The 21,996-nt window shown below is 49.0% G+C and overlaps 1 protein-coding gene across 2 annotated transcripts; it reads left to right on the top strand.

Moving 5' to 3' along the window:
- The first annotated feature begins 822 nt into the window (after positions 1-822).
- CNGA2 (cyclic nucleotide gated channel subunit alpha 2) lies at positions 823-17,018 on the top strand. Of its 2 annotated transcripts, none has more exons than XM_038415635.2 (7): positions 823-1,640; positions 4,840-4,983; positions 6,864-6,974; positions 7,627-7,800; positions 11,059-11,166; positions 12,228-12,334; positions 13,628-17,018. In XM_038415635.2, the coding sequence occupies exons 2-7, from the start codon at positions 4,871-4,873 to the stop codon at positions 15,049-15,051; spliced, it is 2,037 nt and encodes a 678-aa protein (XP_038271563.1). In that variant the 5' UTR covers positions 823-1,640; positions 4,840-4,870; the 3' UTR covers positions 15,052-17,018. The 2 variants fall into 2 exon arrangements, with proteins under 2 accessions (XP_038271563.1, XP_043348209.1); XM_043492274.1 differs by lacking the exon at positions 823-1,640 and adding an exon at positions 2,814-2,866.
- The last annotated feature ends 4,978 nt before the right edge of the window (positions 17,019-21,996 follow it).

Raw genomic sequence — 21,996 nt, 5'->3', positions numbered from 1 at the left:
TCAGATTCTTAAACCTTGGATTGAGTGCTGTAGCTATTTTTAGAAATCTCACATCGGAACCTTCTTTGCATTTTGTCAAATCTGTTGTGAAAGTGTTCTTAAAACGAACATGTGCTGGGTCATATTCCGAGACTGCTATAACATGAAATATATGGTAGAATGTGGGTAAAACAGAGCAGGAGACATACAATTCTCCCCCAAGGAGTACAGTCACAAATTTAATTGACGCATTCTTTTTTTAATGAGCATCATCTGCATGGAAGCATGTCCTCTGGAATGGTAATTGAAGCACATAGGGGCATATGAATGTTTAGCATATCTGGCATGTAAATACCTTGCAACGCCAGCTACAGAAGTGCCATGCAAACGCCTGTTCTCACTTTTAGGTGACATTGTAAATAAGAAGCAGGCAGCAGTATCTCCCATCAATATAAACAAACTTGTTTGTCTTAGTGATTGGCTGAACAAGAAGTAGGACTGAGTGGACTTGTAGGCTCTAAAGTTTTACACTGTTTTGTTTTTCAGTGCAGTTATGTAACCAAAAAAAATCTGCATTTGTAAATTACACTTTCACGATAAAGAGATTGCACTTCAGTACTTGTATGAGGTGAATTGAAAAATGCTATTTCTTTTGTTTCATTTTTACAGTGCAGATATTTGTAATCAAAATAATAAGTGAGCACTGTGCACTTCGTATTCTGTGCTGTAATTTAAATTAATATTGAAAACATAGAAAAACATCCAAAATATTTTAAAAAATTAAGCACAATTAATTTATTAATCACAATTAATTTTTTTGAGTTAATCGTGTGAGTTAACTGAGATTAATGGACAGCCCTCATTGCAACAGATACCCCCGTGCCCAGCTGAGCTGCAGACTGGTCAGTGGATTCTGTAGCACATGACAGGTGACTGAGTCCAGGACCCTATTTTGAGAAGTACAGGGATGAATTCACAATCCTCCAGAAATAAACCCCTCCCCATTTTGTGCTCACAGGGAGAGAGGAGCTCTCCATTATGACAAAATTCTTCTCCTTCTTGAGGGCTGGCTGGGGGGATTCCCTGCTACGCCCTCGTGGGGAGGGGTCCTGACTCAGCCAGGATGACTTTTGTGGAGTGCGGTGAGGAGTTTCCTCCTTCTCAGGACTGACTCACTCTGCTGACTTACTGCTCCCAGCCTGCTGTGTTGGAAAGGAAGAGTCTGAGCATCAAAGCTGGGTCTCTATTGGCAGAAGAGAGCATGGATCATAGAGCTCCTGGGTCAGTGTGAAATGGGCACAGTAACACTGACTGGGAAATAATGCTGGGAGACACTGGCAGTGGGAGCAGGAGGTTAGCACTTGCAAACCAGTTTGCACCCCACTCCCCCTGAACGTTACTTTCTCTGCTGGGGGACTGGATGGCTCCAGGGCTTTGTAGGGGAATGTGGAGTTTTTCTGTGTCTAAGCTCCTGTTCCGTGACCTCTGCAATGTGAGTTTTGTGTTCTCGGTTCCATTCCTAAGGGACACCTGTTCGCACCGAAGCAACCAGAATTGGCACTAGCTGGCCCCTTCATAGGCAGTCTCAGCAGAGAATGGGGCCTGGAAACCAACCTCCCTTCTTCTCCTCTGCTGAGGTGACCACCCCAGTCAGGACTCGGGTGCGTTGGGGAGGGGCGTGATGTACGAAGACTTCAACAGTGTGCTGCAGGACCTGGAAAAGATGAAATGGCAGAGCCAGCTCAGATGCTACTTCTAAGCATCTGCTTGAATTGAAGCAGCTGCCCCATTCTGAGCTGGGCCCCTACTTAAACTGAGCTGTATCTCCTGAGTCTGGGGGAAAATGTCATTACTTGCTGGGTAGCAGAAGGAGATCAAAGCTGCCTGGCATGGTCACAACCCTTAGCTCCTGCATCTCCTGCCTCCATGCTACCTCAGATAGGGCAGGGTCCACCTGGGGCTGTTCCTCAGTTCATTTGAGAACATGCAGAGTTTTTATTCTGGGGGATCTGAGATTCTGTGCCAGTCATAGGTTTATTTAAGGAACGGTAAACAACACAGCGAGTTCTGTCCAACTACACAATCCTTGAGCCATCATTGATTCAAAGGGTATTATAATGTAAGGGCGGGGGGCTTGGATCCACTTGAATATGAGTTCTCTGGAATGGTTCATTCACCCTGTGCATCTTAAGACCCGTTTTTGCTTCTGTATCATGGGCAGATAGTTCCACTCTGCACAATTTGTCAGGTGTAAGGACAAATGTCCCCACCCCCTGAGTCTGCCTAGATATTTAAACAATTCAAAGGGGCTGAATTGACCATCTTTGAAATACTGCACTAGAACTTTGAATGAACAAGGAGACAACACTTAGCCCTGGGTGCATTATAAAAGTGAATTGGGGATTATTCTGGGGGAGTATAAAATCTTCCCTCCTCCCCTTAGAAATAAAAGAAGCTGTTACTGTCTAATACAGAGCTGGTCTCTGGGGCACTTGATGGGGAGAGCTGGGCTGAATCTCTTCCTGGTTTCCAGCTGCTAAATTGCATTAAAAGAATCCTGGTGCCCTGGTTGCCACAGGGAAGTTCCAGAGTCGTGATTGGCAGGGTGGGGATGGGGGTGGGGGGGGGGGGGGGGGAAGAGGCAGTCTCTCTACTAAGATGTGGTGCACACTATGATAAACCTGGAGACCCCCTGCTCTAACAACTCCGCAGCATTGTTCATGTATCAATTATGGTTTCCCCGCTGCTATCTTGAGCAGGGCAGTGACGGCTGCCCATCAGAGGCTCAGAAAGGCCCATTTTAATGACTAGCCTTAATTTCAAACGCAGCGGAGATGAGGCTCGTGGCATGCTGGGCAAACTTCAGGGCTGCTGCCCTGCGGGTCAGGTTTCTTTGTAAGCAAACAGGTACCAGGCGCTGCCAGCCCTGGCTGCACGACAGGCCTTCAGCAGCACCTCGGTGACAGGGTAGCTTTGACTTTCTTCACTGCCTGGAGTCTTCTGCTTCCATAACTATTGAGTATTCACAAGGGGATGGGGGGTTGAAGGAGCTGCTCCTCCCTGCATGCTCCCTCTGGGGGGCCTCATTACCTTGCTGAGGTTGCAGCCCCTGGAGCAGCTGGCACCTGTTGTTAGAGCAGTGCTTGATGTTGATGCCGTCACCCTGGTAACGGTGCAAAGATTAGAGCTAGTGCGAGAGCGTCTTTCCACTTGCACAGCACAATGGAGGGCCATGGGGGAGGGAGATTGGGGAAGGGAGGGCGGCATGGAAGAAGCAGAGTGGAGCAAGAGGGGATGAGGGAAGGGAGGAAGAGAGAGGCAGAGCTTACGGAAAAGAAAAATAGGGAGAAATAGAGAAAGATCAGTACAGAGGAGAGAGAGGAGACAATTTTTTCTCTGCCTCATGTGATCTCTCTGTACGCATACACACTTACACCCTTGTCAAGAGAGGCACATGCTTTTAAAATGTAGTCAGAAGACTGCTCCCAGCCATGTCCCATGAGACAGGCTAGTAAGTGTGGTTCTTGCTGGACTACGGATGGGGAGACTGTCAAGCACAGAGATTAAGTACTTTGCTGACAGCCCCTTGGGGAGTCTAGAACGCAGGCTTCCTGTTTCTAGCCCTGTGGGGTAACCCTAAACCTGCATGTGGATAGTACACAACGAGATTTATTCATAAAACCATGGTTTGTGATAGCCGCCTTTTAAGGTGAAATTAGGGTTGCAAATGGCACAAAACTGAACACCCCTGCCCCGCCCCTTCTCTGAGGCCTTGCCCCTGTTCACTCCATCCTCGCTCCCTCCATCGCTCACTCTTCCCCCTCACTTTCACTGGGCTGGGGCAGGGAGTTGCGGTGTGGGAGGGGGGAGGGCTCCAGCTGGGGGTGCAGGCTCTGGGGTGGGGCTGGGAATGAGTGGTTTGGGGTGCAGGAGAGGGCTCCAGCCAGGGGGTTGGGATGCAGGGGGTATGGGCTCTGGGCTGGGGGTGTGGGCTCTGGGTGTGGCCAGAAATGAGGGATTCAGCTTGTGGGAGAGGGCTCCGGGCCAGGGGTTAGGGTGCAAGGGGTGGGTAAGGACTTCGGCTGGGGATGCAGGCTATGAGGTGGGGCCAGGGATGAGGGTTTTGGGGTGCAGAAGGGGGCTCAGGGCTGGAGCAAGAGGTTGGAATGTTGAGGTGTGTGGGATGCAGGATGCATGTAGGGAGTTTGGATGCAGGAGGGGACTCTGGGCTGGGACAGAGGGTTTGGGGGCACTTACCACAGCTCCCAGGAAGCAACTGCCAGGTCCCTGCAGCCCTAGGCGTGTGGGTGGTCAGGGAGGCTCCGCGTGCAGCCCTTGCGCCTGCAGCTCCCATCCCCGCAGCTCCCACTGGTCGTGGTTCCTGGCCAATGGGAGCTGCAGAGCTGGCACTGGGGCAGGGGCAGCACACGGAGCCTCCCTGGCTGGCCATGGCATAGGGGCCGCAAGGACCCGGCAGCCGCTTCCAGGAGCCACACAGAGCTAGTGCAGGCGGGGAGCCTGTCTTAGCCCTGGGCCCCCACTGCACCGCCAACCGGACTTCTAATGGCCTGCCAGGGTCCCTTTTTGACCAGGCATTCCAGTCGAAAATCGGACACCTGGCAACCCTAGATGAAATGCATGGTAGAGGCCACTGCTGGAGGCAGAATGGGGAACACCCTTTTAGTATGATCTGGGTCAGCAAAGCCTTTGTTCTTGGATGCATCCTCTTCCAACAGCAGAAGCCTTCACAAGTGCTGTGTATAGGGGGTGGGGGACAGCCCTGCATGGGGTGTGACACGTGTGTGCCATATATTTTTCAGATCTTAGTTATTTTCTGCTCTTTCCTGCTTCCTGGGGCAGGGTGCATGCCGGCTGCTTTCTCACATGGAGGATGAAGGGACAGAGTAATGGTCTGAAGAATTCGCCTGCCAGCTGCCTCCCCCAGTTGTCCGTCACAACTAGTACTGAAGATGATCCGGAGCGGCCCAAGCTCACTCCCAGCAGGTCAGGCAGCTCTTCAGTTTGGAACAGGAATGGTTCGCTAGAGAAGGGGAGTCTATTAGTAGGGGTGAAAGGACCGGTGGGCCTCAGAGTCCTTTGGGGGGGGGTACCTGGCCCTCTCAGGCAAGGCATAATAGAAGGATCTGGACAGCACAACCCAGCTCCTGGGGAACTCAAACTGAAAGCAACCAGAGTGGTATAGGGAACCTCTAATCAATATGGGGAAAGTGTGTATGTGTGGAAGGCATCTCCTGGACACCCAGTTTTGAAGTGGGGAGCAGAGCTATTCTGCTGGCTCAGCCTGGCAGGCAGACCAGACAGTGTCTTCTTAATGCTGCTCCAGAAGATAAAGGCTGAATCGCTTTTCTCTCAGGCCAGAGAGAGATGGGTACTACAGGAAGAATCCAGGTAGGAGCCTGAGGGATGCTTAGATTTGGAGTTGCAGCCCTGGTTGAGGCATTGGGCAGATTCCAGGAAGGCTGTGTATGGGTCAGCCAATGCCCACAGTATGTGCCCTTTGTTAGAAAAGGGTGCAGACACCAACTACTTAAAATGTATTGGAGCTTTGGGGAATACCCCTGAGAGATCCCAACCTCTCCTACTGTAGTCAATAACACTGAAGGTGCTATCTGTCTTAGATGCTTATATGCCACCATTGAAATAGTAACAAATTAGATAGTTTCAATACCTCTGTGCACTGATGCCCAAGAACAGTTCGGTGAGAGAAGAAAGTAAGGCCCAGTTACAGAGTGGGAATACCTGTTACTTTGCTCCACAGGGAATGTTTAGCTCCAAACTACTACTGAGAAAGTCCAAGCTTTAGATGCACAAGGCTGGTAGTTTTATATGGACGTGAGCCCCAGGCACTGACTAAGAAGGAAGAAAGATGCTAACTACCTTTGAAAATGAAGAGTTGAGATGAATTTTGGGGCTAGTAAGGGAGAGTGACATATGCAGAAGATCTAATAGGGACCTGCGGGAGGTCTGTGGACCAAGAATAGTAAATGTAGTGAAGAAGCCCCAATGGCTTCAGTGGGCAGGGCATGTGGCTAGGATGCTGGAAGGCAGGCCAGCTGAGCGTGTCCTGGAAGGATGTCTTTGAGATGTGCAGCATGGTGGCTGACCTAGTGGAAGATGGAGAGAGGTGGGGACAAACTGTGACAGCAGCCAAGGATTTCTGTGCTCTGTAGAGCCAGGGAGGAAGAGTAACAATACTTCACTAGTATCTGAGCACTTCATAATCATTAATGTATTTACCCTCGCAGACGTCTGTGAGGCAGGGCAGTGTAGTTATCCGTACTGTACAGATGGGAACTGAGGCACAGAAGGCTAAGTGACTTACCCAAGATCACACATGCTGTCTCTGGAGGAGCAAGGACTTGAACTCCTGTCTCCTGAATCACACATTAGCATGCTAATGGTAATTAGCAGGGGATGGTGAAATCAGTGCATATCCAAAGGGAAATCCAGACCTCACGGTGCAAGTAGCCTGGTCACTTTACTCCAGCTCCTCCTGGACACCCACCCTATTCTCCACAGAAAGCCAAGTGGACTCACGTGCTTGGAGGGGAACACCAAGGAGATGATATTACCATGAACAATCTCTCCAGGCTGAGTGGAGGAAACCAAGGATTGAAATAACAGAGAAGATCCCTCCTTGCTTTGTTCTAGCACAGGTGGGTGAGGGGGAAGTCCAGGTCTGAATGAACATGGGGACCCCAGGCAGTCACGCAGGTCAAGGAGCAGAGGACTGGGAAGTGGGAGGGCAGAATCTTGATGTCCGGTCTCTTCTCTTCTTCCTTCAGGGTCTAGTTCATCTAATGTAACTGGTGGTGGACACTGAGCAAGCAGAGAGTCACCCCGATCTCTTTTCTCTTCTGCAGAGTCCTGTCTGCAGGTGATGACACCTCCTTGGAGCTTCAGGGGGTGGCTGCATTGGACAATGCAGATCAGCCAGACCACTCTACCATCCAAGGGAGAGGAGCTCTGTCGAGGTACTTGTGCTTGTAAGATGTAGCCAGGCGTGGATGAAGGGATGTTCAACCATCACTGCCTTTGCTGGGGCTGTGTGGGGCTCCAAATGACCAGCGTGTTTGGGCCCAGCTGCTCTGTGCTTGCAAAGTGAAGTATTAACCTGTCACCTCTGGCAAATCCTTTTCCAGCCACACTAGGCAAAGTGGGCTCTTTTACAACTGTGGCCTTTTCATTCACCCCCCGAAGAGGTGACATTTGCCTGGCTTAGGGCCTAATCCTGTGCTGAGCTGAGCTCCCTCCTGTCTTGCTGCATTCAGTGGGAGTCGGGGACATTCTGCACCACACTGGATCCCTTTTGCTTTAAAGGGGCTGAAGATCTGGGGTTCAGACTTGCTGGTTTCTGCACAGGTTCACCTGGCATGCAATAAGCGCGTTGAGCTGTGTGGAGGGCTAGAATGCAGAGACAGTGAGCACATGGGGCTGGAGGGTGCTCATGCTGTATTCCATGGTTTAGAATGGGCATTTGGCTTAGGTGTGCACAGTCTACCAGCACCCATGCAGTTGCATTTGGGACCACACAGTGACGCCTCTGAACAATGTCCCGGCAGGGAATGTGTGATTTTTCTATACCTGCACAGACTCCTGACTCTGGCTTCTTCTCTCCCTGGACAGGATAGTCCGGCTGGTCGTGGTGCTTAGAGACTGGGCTAACAAAAGCTTGCGGGAGGAGGAACAAAGGCCAGATTCGTTTCTCGAACGGTTCCATGGGCCGGAGCTCCAGACGGTGACTGAAGGAGATGGCAATGCCCAAGGGGACCAGGAAAAGGACGGCAGCAAACGCAAAAAGTAGAGTTTCTTCTCTAAAACGTCTTGGCAGAAAGGGAAATGTTTCTTATCTGTGGTAGACCTCCTCCCCCCTCTGGGTTCCTCTCTCCCACGGTGAAGGGGGCTAAGTGATTTGATTGTGTGCCCTGATACCAGCAGGATGGTCACATAAACTAGAGGTGACTGGGGTCACCATGCTGTGCTGTGTCAGAGGACCAGACCCAGCTCAGTTAACTCTGTTTCTGAACAGTTTGGTATCGGTGTGTTTACTGTCTAGAAGCTGGTGCTTGGCCCTGGTCGGGGCAGTGTACACAAATTGTCCCCGATCCATTGCCCAGACAGGGGCACCTGCATCTGTAGTTGGTGCGTACCCTTTACTCACTGTCTAGTCTCACATGCCATCTCTGATTCTGTACTAGGCCCTTACACTAATCACTTATATCTGCCACGGTGCTCATAGCTGGCACATCCATAGTGCCTTTGATCACATTGTCTCAAAGCACTTTATAAAGGTCTGTAAGTCGTAGGGTCCCCATTTTATAGAAAGGCGAAGCTAAGGCTTATAGCACTGGTTTGCTATCTTTTCCAATATGGTGGCCCCCTCTCCTATAACAGGATCCCCCTCCGATCTAGCCATGACCCCTCGTCCAAGTCGCAGTATGGGAAGGCAGTGTGGCTGTTCGTGATCCCCTGGTTGAGAGCCCCTGGTTTTGAGTGTTTAAGCTCAAATCAGAAGTCTGAAGCAGAGTTTGAAATGGACTCTAGTCTCCAGCTCCCCAACCCATACTGCAGCTATTAGGCCAAGCTACCTCTCATCAGCAGTAGCTCCTTCCAGGAGGAAGTCCCGGGGGATTTTGACAAAGTGAGTGAGTCACCTGTCTGATGCTGTATTTGCAAGCCTCATTTCATCATCTGCAGGAAAGGAAGGGGAGTGTGTTCCTTGCCCAAGCCTTCTGCCAGAACATACATTGTGAGGGTGCCACAATTACTCCTGTTCTTTTTGCAGATACAGACTAACATGGCTGCTACTCTGAAAAAAGTTCTCTAAAAGGCTCTTTCAAATCCAGTCCTTTCATCTGCTCTACACACACTCACATAGTGAAAAACAGTAACCTGGCTTTTCTTCCTCTCTATAATTAAAGGGCAAAGCTCATTGACTAGTCTGGACCCCTCCATTATAAATGGTAATTAGAACACTGAGAAATGATTGTTTTCTGCAGGAGAAAAATATCTGAGGCTTGTATCTGAGACTTTAATAGCCACGGAAGAAAATGTTTGGCCCCTGTGAGGTTAAGGGTATCTTGTTAATTATCAGAGGCAAATAGGCTCAGAACTCGAATACAGAGAGATGGAATTGGAGTATATTCTGAGGGGTACAGTGAGGCTCTTTAGCAGGAATAAGCTCTGGGCTCAGGGCTGCAACCTTGCTGAGGTTTGGCTTTCAGGCAAAATCTGTCTGCATCTGCTCGTTGTGGTGCAACAAAATGTCACCATAACGGTATACGACAGGACGCCAAAGATGGTGGTGGTTAAATGTTTGTCAGCCTGAAGTTATGTGGGGCCATTACTCCATTTGAGGGTTTGTAAATTCAGGATAGTCTCACAAAATTCAGGATGGGTTCCCTGGCCACCTGGTTCACACAGGGATGACTAAGGGTGCGGAGTTTCCATTTCCATCATTCTCTAGGGAGAAATATCTCATTGAGCAGAGATGGAGGACAGAGATCAAGCCAATACCTGTCATTGACATTGTCATTAATGTGATGTTGTGACACAGTATTTTGGCATCCTAATGCAATTATTAGGGTGGACTTGGGGCTGACCGATCCGTGATGACCACCAGGGGTTCGTAGAGCAAAATGGTGTCTTCCATACATTGTGACTCTGCAGGCACCATATGCGATGTGCGGAGCAAAATTGTGTCCTCCCCACTCGGGTGCTGGAACAATTTTGTATAGTGGGGGTGCTGAGAGCCATTGAACCAACTGTAAATCCTGTGTATGATGGAAACCACTTCATGCCAGAGGATCTGGCAGCACCCCTAGTTCCAGCACCTATGTCCACACTAGGGATCAGCACAACCCCATTTGCTGATGGCACAACCTCATTTGGGGTCATGACCCACAGTTTGGGAGCTGGTGGCCTAGGTGCTGCCTCTGAGATCAGCTATGTGATGTGCAGACACAGTAGAAGACTGTCCGTTTCTCTGAAAACACATGACCCATTTTTAGAGTCATGTTGAACTACCATTGTTGTTGTGGCCCTACCAAAACCGTATGAGAACCTACTCTCCAGGCTTTGCCAAATGCGTTATTCCCAAAACTCGGTGTATTCCTGCTGATGACACCTGTGCTGTGCAAAACCAGGGGCATAAACAAAAGGCCAGAAGATGCTGGTTTTGAATATGGCAGAAAGAGCACTGGAGGGTGAGGAAACTGGCAATTGCCAAATGGAAAAGGGTGAAATTTGTTGGCAAATGAGCCATTTTCTATCTTGGGGAGGGATTTTTGTAAACTCAAAGGCTGTGGGGAGTTTTGTCCTCTTGGCACAGAGTGAAAGAGAGACAAGCCTATCAGTTCAGAAGCAGAGTTTCTGTCCCCTCTCTCCTCCAGTGAAATATAGCAATTGCAGCACACGCATCTGGTGCATCTGCTCAGTCCCTAGATAAGCAGGATCAGACACTTGGGAACAGTTCAAAGGCTGGACCCAGTGACTCAGTGAGCAGACTGCAGGCAGCACAGAGCAGAGCTGAAATGGCAATTCTATAGTACTAGCTGCTAAAGCAACCCCTTTCCTTCCTTAGTGTGGCGCCTTGTGTGCCCCTAAACTGCATGGATATGCATTTCACTCTGCCCGAATCAATATTAGAGTTATAAACTATCTCAGAGCTGTATCTATTATACTGACACATACTGTTCTAGGATTCTATATGAGAGAGCATGTTGTCTAGTGATGGCAACAGCAGCTTGGAAATCAAAGACCTTGGTTCTATTCCTGATTCTGCCACTGACATGCTGGGTGACCTTGGGCAAGTCACTTAGCTGCTCTGTGCCTCAGTTTCCCCATCTGTAAATTGAGTGAGCTCATTTTTTACCTACTGCAAAGGGGTGTTGGGTGGAGGATGGTTAACTGATAAACCTTGGCAGGTGCTTAGTGCTCTTTAGATGGAAGGGACTCAGTGCTTGATATGATAATTAAACCAAGCTGTAATTGATGCTGCTTGTGCCGTTAACCACATGCAGTCTCTGACGCTCTAGTTGCCTTGGTTTCTATTTTCAGGAAGAAATGGGAGCTGTTTGTGGTGGATCCTGCTGGAGACTGGTATTACCACTGGCTGCTTGTCATTGCTGTGCCTGTCCTTTATAACTGGTGCTTGCTTGTGGCAAGGTGAGTAGGGAGCATTCCAGGGTGACTGTTCTGTAACTCTTCCACCACCTTAGATGCCATCTCTAAGACCAGCATCGGCCAGCTGAAGACTGGTTTATGTTTTGCATTGTTTGTTTCTGAGGCTGCTTGTCACAGGGTGGCTGGCCCTTTCAAAGGGAGGGAGGGCTCGGCTCACCTATGATATAGCTGATTTGCCTCCCTAGGCAGAGAGGATGAATTAGATCATGTGAGAGGTGGTTATGTGTCTAAATTGGAGGTGTGGGGGGTGGGAAGTAGTGGCCAGTAGACAGCTGGGGTGCGGTGACTGCAGTGTGAAGTTGAAGGAAGAGTGTCTCCTGCAGTGATCCCTCTGGGAGGGAGTTGCGCCTGGGTAGAAAGCCCTAGTTGGAAGTTTTTGTTTTCCTTTTGGGGAGAAGGCAAAGAAAGAAGGCCAAGCCTTGCATCTTGTCCAGCGGCTCTGAGAGCAGTAAGAGATGGTACCTCAGGGAGGTGAGGCTGTCCCTGGCATAAGGCCAAGGTGAAAGACTTTTGGGGTTTATTTTTGAATTTTATGCTAATAAGTCAGACCCCAAAAAGGCTGCTGTTGGACTTGTGAATATCTTGGGAATATCTGAGGAGTCCATGGAGGGAAATTGAGGCAGACCCACCCTGGCCATGAGGGGGCCCATGGGAAGTGCCTGACCTTGTTGCATGAATGGCAAAAAATCCCCATTTTTCTGTTCTCATGGCTCTGGAAAGGCAAAGCCACTTCCATCTAGGTTAGCTGCATGTGCTGGGCTGGTCGCAACCGAGCGTGGGGTGGCAGAGCGGCATTATGCTGTTGTGTATGGGAGGCAGTTTCAGTAGCATCACTGCTTCGCTTAGTGGAGGGCAGACGTCGCAGACATGATGGACTTAATTTCCGAGGAGTGAGGGGATGGCTGGCAATTGTCAGCGATCAGCCCTGGTGCCCACTGTGACACCACAGCCTGCAGGAACCCAGTATCCACCTTTGTTCAGTATAGGTGATGGGTTTGAGTTGGTTTTTTTATCTTGATAACTGCCATGTGCTTCTCCTGCAGGGCCTGTTTCAGTGACCTCCAGAGTGACTACTGGATCCATTGGCTGGTGCTGGACTATGTCTCGGACTGTATCTACATCACCGATATTGTCATTCGACTGCGCACAGGTGAGCAAAGAGGCTGCCTAGCCTGGGAAGGGTTTGTTTTAATGTTATCACCTGAGATCTGATATAAGCTGTGAGGGGCTGGCCTGATCTGGGGTTGCTTTCAGAAGAGTGGCTTAATCCAGTGGTTCTCAACCAGGGATACCTCTACCCTTAGGGGTACGCAGAGGTCTTCCAGGGGTACATCAACTCATCTAGCTATTTGCCTAGTTTTACAACAGGCTACCTACAAAGCACTAGTGAAGTCAGTGCAAACTAAAATTTCATACAGACAATGACTTGTTTATACTGTTCTATGCATTGAAATATAAGTACAATATTTATATTCCAATTGATTTATTTTATAATTCTATGGTAAAAATAAGACAGTGAGCAATTGTTCAGTACTAGTGTGCTGTGACACTTTTGTATTTTGATGTCTGATTTTGAAAGCAAGTAGTTTTTAAGTGAGATGAAGTTGGGGATACACAAGACAAATCAGTCTCCTGAAAGGGGTACAGTAGTCTGGAAAGGTTGAGAGCCACTGGCTTAATCCATACCTTGGTGTTAGCAGGCAGGAAACGGCCTCTGGAGAAAGAATCTCATTAAAAGCTCTCAGAGTAGCAGCCGTGTTAGTCTGTATTCGCAAAAAGAAAAGGAGTACTTGTGGCACCTTAGAGACTAACGAATTTATTTGAACATAAGCTTTCGTGAGCTACAGCTCACTTCATCGGAGCAGTAGCTCATGAAAGCTTATGTTCAAATAAATTTGTTAGTCTCTAAGGTGCCACAAGTACTCCTTTTCTTTTTATTAAAAACTCTGTAAAACAGACTGTTTCAAAATGAAAAATTCATCATCCACAGCTTTTAACTTCAACCTATGAATAATTATACAAAATTACCCACATGACCATTAGTATTTGGGCACAGCTTTAGGTCTATGTCTCTGGTTTGGTATCTGTTAAGTTAAAGAGTAATTTAAATGGAAAAAACAGTAGAATTTAATGTTCCCAGAACGTAGCTGGTTGCTTTACAATTTCTGTCGGTCACTGAAGAGCTCTGATATAATTTGCTATATGCAGTGAATGTGTGTCCTCCTATCTCTGTGTCATCAGAGTAAATCCCTAAGTAATACCTTTATGTGGCTTTTTCCAGATGAAGTACTCGAGGGCTGGCAAAGACTTGTAGACTGAGCAGATCAGGCGGAATTAGAAATATTTTAATTACTATATGTGTATGTTGGTTGAATGCATAGCCCAAAGCCAGGAGAACAAACCTATCTGAGCCAGGATAATTCTTCCCCTTGTTCTCCGGTAGGTTTTTTGGAACAGGGTCTGCTGGTCAGGGACCCGAAGAAGCTACGGGATAACTACATCACCACCTTACAATTCAAGCTGGACATCCTCTCCATCCTGCCAACAGACCTGGCCTATCTTGCAGTAGGATTACATCATCCTGAACTACGCTTCAACCGGCTGCTTCGCTTCTCTCGCATGTTTGAGTTCTTTGACCGGACTGAGACCAGAACCAGCTACCCAAATATCTTCAGGATCAGCAACCTGGTTCTCTACATCCTGATCATTATCCATTGGAACGCCTGTATTTACTATGCCATCTCCAAGGCCATCGGGTTTGGGACAGACACCTGGGTGTACCCCAATATCACCGACCCTGAGTATGGCTATCTTGCCAGAGAATATGTCTACTGCCTCTACTGGTCCACTCTGACCCTGACCACCATTGGGGAGACCCCGCCCCCTGAGCGCGACGAGGAGTACCTCTTCGTCATTGTCGACTTCCTCATCGGTGTCCTCATCTTTGCCACCATTGTGGGGAATGTGGGCTCCATGATCTCCAACATGAATGCTACCAGGGCAGAGTTCCAGGCCAAGATAGATGCCATCAAGCACTACATGCAGTTCCGCAAGGTCAGCAGGCACATGGAGGCCAAAGTTATCAAGTGGTTCGACTACCTGTGGACCAACAAGAAGGCTGTGGATGAGCGCGAGGTCCTCAAAAACCTCCCTGACAAGCTGAGGGCAGAGATTGCCATCAATGTCCACCTGGAGACTTTGAAGAAGGTGAGGATCTTCCAGGATTGTGAGGCTGGTCTGCTGGTGGAGCTAGTGCTGAAACTTCGACCACAGGTTTTCAGTCCAGGAGATTACATTTGCCGAAAGGGGGACATCGGCAAGGAGATGTACATCATCAAGGAAGGAAAGCTGGCTGTGGTGGCGGATGATGGTGTGACCCAGTACGCTTTACTCACTGCGGGAAGCTGCTTTGGCGAGATCAGCATCCTCAACATCAAAGGGAGCAAAATGGGCAACCGGCGCACGGCCAACATCCGAAGCCTTGGCTACGCCGATCTCTTCTGCCTGTCGAAGGATGACTTGATGGAAGCAGTGACCGAGTACCCTGATGCCAAGCGGGTCCTGGAGGAGCGTGGCCGGGAGATCCTGATCAAAGAAGGGCTTCTGGATGAGTCCGCGGCCGCAGAGAGCACGGAAGGGAAGGACACGGAACAGAAGCTGGAGAGGCTGGAGTCCCTCCTGGACACGCTGCACACCCGTTTTTCCCGGCTCCTGACTGAGTACAATGCTGCCCAGCTGAAGCTCAAACAGCGCATCACTGTCTTGGAGTCCAGGGTAAAGCAGTACAACCAGGACGAATTCTTCTCGGACAGTTCAGACAGCCCCCTGGAGGAAGAAGAAGAAGCTAAATCCAAAGGGCAGGAGTGAGGGCCACAGATGTCAGCTCTGGCTGTGTTCTGCATGGTGCTGAGATGGTATTTCCAGGAACGCATTGCTCCCAATGCCTTTTATGAGACTTATCTTGAACCCATAGAAGTGCTGCTGCCAGCCTTGGAGGGCTGGGAACTGAGTAGAGAGGAGACAGGTGATTCCAGTAGCTCCCACTCAGGTATATCTCTCTCCTTGCTGCCTTTATCCAAGACCTCGCAGGTCAGTAAAAGCATGAGACTGACCTCTGCTGCTGCTAACATTTCCTTCGAGCTTCTGCAGGGAGCCTGCTGTCCTCTTTCTGGCCTTAGAGATCAGAACTCCAGTAACTCAGCGCCTTGTACTTGGGAGTCAGTGGGGACTTCTAGGCCCCGACATGGCCTAGGTGGGGGTACATAAGTATTGATGTAGTCACTTCTCCCTTTTCTGATGGGGCTGGTGAGGAGGATGCCCTTTGTTATCTGATGGGAATGCTGATCCTTCTAAACCGCAAGAGAGAAACTGAACCATAAACCAGATGCTCATTAATGTATTTTGGTATTTGCTTTTATAACACACTATGTTATGTAAATACTTCTTTTCCAGTGCCTGAGTCCATATGTTCAAGAGACTAAAACCTGATGGGAAGAAATCCAGCCCAAACCCTATCTGTCTGCAAATCGAATGTCATCTGGTTCCGCGTAGCCCTGTAGGTCAGACTCACTATAGCCCTGAACAGGAGCTGATGGTGGGGATAGGAAAAACCTATTCCCTACCTTACTAGGCTGTGTTTTCCTGTATGAACATCTTACTCAATAGGCAGAAACACTCTTGTTGTGTCTATTTAGTACTTGGTTCATTAGGTTGAAGAGCAATTTTCCTGGACACGTTTTACTAGGTCATGCTGTCTTGGAGAATGGCATTTTGCTAGGCATTCTGTTCCCAAACCACTGGATAAAGCGGCCGCTTGAATTTTACTTGAGCTACAGAGGCCTAGGGTGACATTAGCAGTGTGCTTGGGGCTGACAGCACCTGTTCCTTTATGTGCAAAAATGTCTCTCTCTGCTCTCTAATCATGACTGGATGTACAAGGGACACATGTTCTAAAGACACAAAGCTGTGGCAAGACTCAACTACCTGTCTTTTGTTTACAGTGGGAAACTCATAGGGTGTTAGCAGAGCCATGTATTTTTCTACATGATATTTCCCTTTGCCAAGCAGCAATAGGTGTCGGGGCTTTGCAGATCCATTTGGAGGAGGAATTGGTGACCCAGGGTCAGGGGATGAAATGTTGGCCCCCTTAAGGTCTATGGCAAAACACCTGTTGACTTCACTGGGGCTGGGATTTCACCCCTTGTGTATTCTTGATGTAACTGTTTGTTTATTTATTAGCTGTTTCCTTGGTCACAACTGCAGCCAGGCAACTCCCTCTTGCAGCAACCTGCTCACCTCTGCTCTGTCCGCGAGAAGCAGCTGTGTGGGGCCTCTGCCTCTCTTGGAATCTTGCTGCTTAAAACGCCATTCCCTGTTCTGCCTCGGTACCTGAGCTTCAGCTGGGAAATCCCCCAATCCAAGCTCCTCACCTGGGACCACACAGCCTTCAACGGTGAGCCTGGGCATCAACCCTGCTTAGCGCAAGCTGTTTTGTGATGCAAAGGAACCTCTGAAAGGTTTCTCTGCCTACCAGCAAGTGCTTTAGCCTACACCCTCCCTGTAATGACCTGTGGGTGTGATAAGTTTCATTCCGACTGCTTATATACCCATGGCTCTTACCATGCAGGATGGGCCATCTGCACCCTGCATGTTTACAAACTAAGCATTCCAGGAGTTGGAGCCCCCAAAGGATCCTATAATGTCACTGTACTTGCAGAATTAAGGTACACGGGGTGTATGGACTATCATCCCAATTCTCTGAACTAGCTAATGCCCGAGTGCTGTAGTCACAGTAAGCCTATAATATCCTTGCTTGCAGACGCTGGGTATCCTGGAAATTGTAGGCAGGTTAGATAGTGTGTGTGTGTGTGTGTGTGTGTGTGTGTGTGTGCGCGCGCGCGCGCAGTTTGACAGTTTTCCCAAGCCACAGCAAAGGATACTTACCTATCCCCCTGTGTTACCGATCTCTGAGAAAACCCCCTTGGGAAAGACAATCTGTTAACACGGCCCATTTGCTCTCTCTGAGGAAAAGAAATGACGTGCTTCTTTAACAGACCTTGCATGTTTTTGCTTCCTGTTGTATCTCAGTGGGCCAAATTCATCCCTCCATTGAAGTTAATGGAACTGTATACCAGGGTTGGATCTGGCCTATAACACAATGAGGTTAATAGGATTTGAAAAATATACCAGGCCCCTGGAGGTGGCAGAGCCATCTTTCCGGTTGATGCAGCCCTGATGACCCCAACTTCAGCTCCTTAACGTAAGAAGATGCAGTTCATCTCACTTGTTTGTTGTTTTTATCATTGCCATGCTAGTTAAGGTCACTCTCCCTTCCCATCGTGGCCATTTAGCATGGGGGGCTGCACAGACCCATTAGAGTAGAAGTGGTGAGCAGAGATGTTGTAGAGATGTGTACATGTCTCCTAGTGACCGCATTGCACACTTGCAGATCAGAGGCCTTCTTTTTCAGGGCAAATGGAGAGGTCTCTGACCCCAAATGGTTAATATCTTGTCAATTTCCATCAAATTAATGTAAATTCAGGATTAGTCCAGCCCCTCCCTGGAGCTGAATTTCTCTATGAAAAGCTGCATTTGCTGGTAGGAAAGGTCACGTTTCACCCTGGATCCACTCTGTGGACAATTTTCAAACACTTATGACACGACCAGTTTTCACATGGGAGGTAAAAATGGGTCACTTTTCACACCTCTGCACAGCCATGCCCACCACGTCATTCCCTTGTAGTGGAGTGAGAACTATGTCTGTCTCCCTAGAAGCCAGGCCCAGACTGAGCCAAAAGGCCTTACAAATCCTGTCCCAGTTGGTGGAGTGGGATCAGGTGCGCTTAGTTAGCTTGGACAGGAACTTTGTCTTCACCCTATTAAAATCAGAATCCCTTATTCCCAGTCCCTGCCCCTTCACACCCTGGGAACTTAGTACGTCTATTACTCTAGCACCTACAGGCTCCTAATGAAACTGGGGCCCCATGGTGCTAACTGCTCTACAAACACAGAGTGAGAGTCTCTGCGTGACATCTAACCTAACCAGACAAGACAGCCAGCATGGGGAGGAGAAAGAAATCCTCATGCCTGTTTGCTGGACAGAGAACTGAGGCTCTGAGAGATAAAGTAGTTCACGCAGGGTGTCTGGGGCAGTCAGAAGCTGAATCCAAATCATCGGCGCTCCAGCCCTGTGCCTTAACCCACCAGGCCTGCCTTCCTCTGTCTTGAAGCAAACTGCCTCAACTTCTTTTTGGTCCTTTGTTGTACAGAAGCTTTGCTAGGGTCCTCCTGATGGGCTCAGATGTTATGGTGATGGAGACACTGTAAGAGCCTACATAGGGAGAATACAGAATGGTCTCCTCTCATCCCTCTCAGACTCACCCGAGCTGAGGTCTCACCCTGGGAAACTATTCTCTAGACAGCCTGGTATTTCCACTAACTCTGGTCCTGCCAGGCTGAAGGAAAGAACTGTGTAAATGAAGCGTTTGCTTTCTTTTATTGCTGCTGCAGTTGGGCAAGGAGATGGAACAGAACTAGGCGGGAGCACAGAATGGGTTGGACCTCTCCTTGTAACCCCCGATCTTTGTGCTCCTGTCTTAAGGGCAAACCACAATAAGCCCATAAGCCCCCCCCCCAAAATTCCATGTGGCCTTCCTAGCTATGTGCACCTCTGTGTTGTATCACTGCAAATGCAGGCAAATCTGTAAGTCCATACCCCTCCCCTAGAAACAGTGATTCCCCGGCCAGTTTGGATGCTGTCACCCTGTGGATGCATGGAAGGAGCCACAAGAGGGTGCTGTGAACCACAGAACTGCACACAGACCTGGCTCCCTGACAGAGCAATGCTGAAATGGGGACAGAATGGAATAACGGGAGAGAAGTAGAATGTGGGTCATAGGTTCATCCCTGAGCTCTGGATCCCTTCACCCCACCCAGGTATCACCCTCAGAAAATTATCTGATTCCTTCTCCACGAGACAAGGAAACTGTCCCAGCTGAGGGGCTAGAGATATGCTGAGCCAGTCCCATGTTCTCATTGGAGATCTGAGTGTCCAAGTGGGTGCGGATGGCAGAAATGAAGGGATGCAACTACAAGGAGGATCTTGGGAGCATTTGCACAAAGACAGTCCAGTGCTAGGGCAGAGGTTTCCTGGAGATTGGGGCAGGGAAGAGAGAGATTTACATTCCTGAGCTGGCAGAGATGCTGAGGGGCCAATGATTGGGAGCAGAGGTTTGATTTCACGGGGACTAGCCCACAGCTAACTGACATTTCAGCACCGGGACAGTGACTGCAGGGAGCCTAGAGAGGGCTGGATTCTGATGCCTTCAGTTATAGACATTTCAGCACTCGGACAGTGGCTGCAGGGAGCAGCTGCAGCTATAGTTACTCCAGGGAAGCTAGCCTGGCAGCTGATAACAGCTAACTGTTTTTTCTAAAAGCTAAAATACACTATCTTTAATCCAACATATTAATCCACTTGGGAAGTTTGAAGCCTTTAGACAAATTACCCCAGAGGATGATGTTAAGAATTCAGAACACATCCTGCCAGGAAATCACAGGGTGATGAACTGCTCGATGAGAATGTGAATGAAATGAGCACCAGCTTTAGGATTCTCCAGTGAGCAGGATGGAGGTGGGTTTGCAGGGAAAGGAACAATGGTACAAATGCACCATCAGGCAGCTCCTTTCCTAGCAAAACAGGCACATGGAATCAGGGGAAGGGGATTTAGCAGTTCAGTTTGAAACATACCTTGTCCCCCATTCGGTTTGTTGTTGTTGCTAATGGGGACTAGGAATAGATGAGCTGTGAGCTTTCAACAGTCAGGGTGCTTGACACTGCTCTCTACAGTGCCTCCTGCTGGGAGAGGATGGGAATATTGCTGAGAGTTCTCCATAGCCAAGGCTCCTAAACCACCCCTTACAGTGGCTCCTGCTGGGGAAGACTAGAACTAGAGCAGCTGTGAACTACCCCCATCTACTCTATGCCGTCCACCAAAGCACCTCCAGCCAGCAATGATTAAGGTAATTGTTAAGGTTTCAGCACCCGTCTAGCCCCAGATACAGCCCGTCTGTGCAAGACCATGCCTTAGTCTGTAATATCGGTGTGTTGTTGGCACTCTTCCTTCTGCACCTCTTCAGTGGGAGGTTATTTTTGATGAAATTCCTTTTCATTAGCACACTGAGCGCAGTGTCATTTAACAAGCCCCATTTCAGCCCCTAAGGCAAGAGGACATTACACATCCCTTAGTGTGGGCACATACTAGAACAGGATTATTCTTCCTGAGAGAGTTAAGAAGAGGATGATAGGAAATATTTTGTCAGTTTGCCTTCAAGAAAAGAGAGAGACAGGGAATGTGGTTTTCCTTTGGGGGGGGGTGTTGGTGGGGTTATGTGTAAATTAATAGCTTCATATTCTCTAGGGATGGGTGAGGCAGTGCAGGTAGAATAACTCACTGCTAATGATACTTTGTATAGCTCTGTTGCCTTCCCACAGACCGTCTCAACATTAGTTAATTTAGCCTCACAACCAATCCACCCACCCACCCAAGGAGTAGCCCCGTCCTGCTCCTCTGGAAAGCCATGGGAGTCTTGCTGTTGATGTCAGTGGAAGCTGGATCAGGGCCTGCATGACCATTATTACTATTGTACAGGTGGGGAAACTGAGCCACAAAGAGGTTAAGTGACTTGCCTAAAGTCACTCAGAGAGCCACTGTGATGGGGTATCCACCCCACACAGGGCAAGCAGATTAAATTAGGTTAATTACCCTGATAGGCTGCACCTGGGGGAGAGCCAGGGCTAGAAAGGCTGTTTGAAGATAAAGCCCAGCTGAGAAGAACAGGTAGGGCTGGTACAGAGCCAGGCAGTTGGAAGCAGAAAGGGGCTGTAGGGGAAGTAGTCTGCAGTCACTCCCTGGGAGATGGGAGTGGGGAGTTTGAGCTGGTAAACACAGTGGGTGGGGAGCCAGAAGATGTAGGAAGGAGTCCAGGGAAAGAGGAACAGGGTCTGGGAGCAAGCAGACCACAGTTGCTAGACACAGAGTCCCTGGGCTGGAACCTGGAGTAGGGGGAAGGCCTGGGTTCCCCTGCCAGTCACTGAGGAAGTGGCACAGAGAGGGCAATGGAGAAGACGACGGCCTGGGACAGTTGTCCAATAGGGCTTTGCTAATGTGGAAGGAAAGGACTATAGACTGAAGGGTGAGAGAGAGAGCACCCTGAGTCATAAAGAGAGAGAAGAAGGTGGTGTGAGTGAGTGGCAGAAGAGGGCATTGGACCTGGAAGGAGCTAATCCCCACAGCAGCCAGGAGGAGGCGCCCTAGTGGTGAGAGGAGCCTAGTGACAGAGCTGGGAACGGAACCTGGTTCCTGTGCTTTAACTCCAAGACTGATGGGGTTGAGGAGGCTGTTTTGATTTTCTGACTCCCAAGCCAGGTGTGGCTTAGAACTGGTTTCCAGTTAAACTAGGTCTTTCCTAGGTTTGTGGACAGGAAAGTTGGGTTTCAGAGGTAGGGTGCAGTTAAAAGATTCTGGGTTTGTCCCAGCTCCAGAATGGGCAAGGTGGAAGGTCTCAATTTAGCAAACCCAAGCTCCAAACTGAGCTGATTTGGATGTAGTTTCTAATTTAATTTGAACCACTGGCATATGGGACTGGGGGAGGTTCAGGTTTTGGTCCATCTCTACATGAAACCAGACTTTTCACTGGATGTGGCTCCCCCCCCAGCCCTTGTTATGTATCATTGTTATTCTCTGCACTGTTTTGGGTCAGCGGATGAAATCTGGCAAGATTGTGGTCTTGCTGGGAAGTAGGGAGTGCTGG

The sequence above is a fragment of the Dermochelys coriacea genome, chromosome 9, assembly GCF_009764565.3.
Source record: "Dermochelys coriacea isolate rDerCor1 chromosome 9, rDerCor1.pri.v4, whole genome shotgun sequence".
NCBI classification, from domain to species: Eukaryota; Metazoa; Chordata; order Testudines; family Dermochelyidae; genus Dermochelys; species Dermochelys coriacea.
The sequence above is the reverse complement of the archived record's forward strand: the minus strand, read 5'-3'. Positions and strand labels throughout refer to the sequence as shown.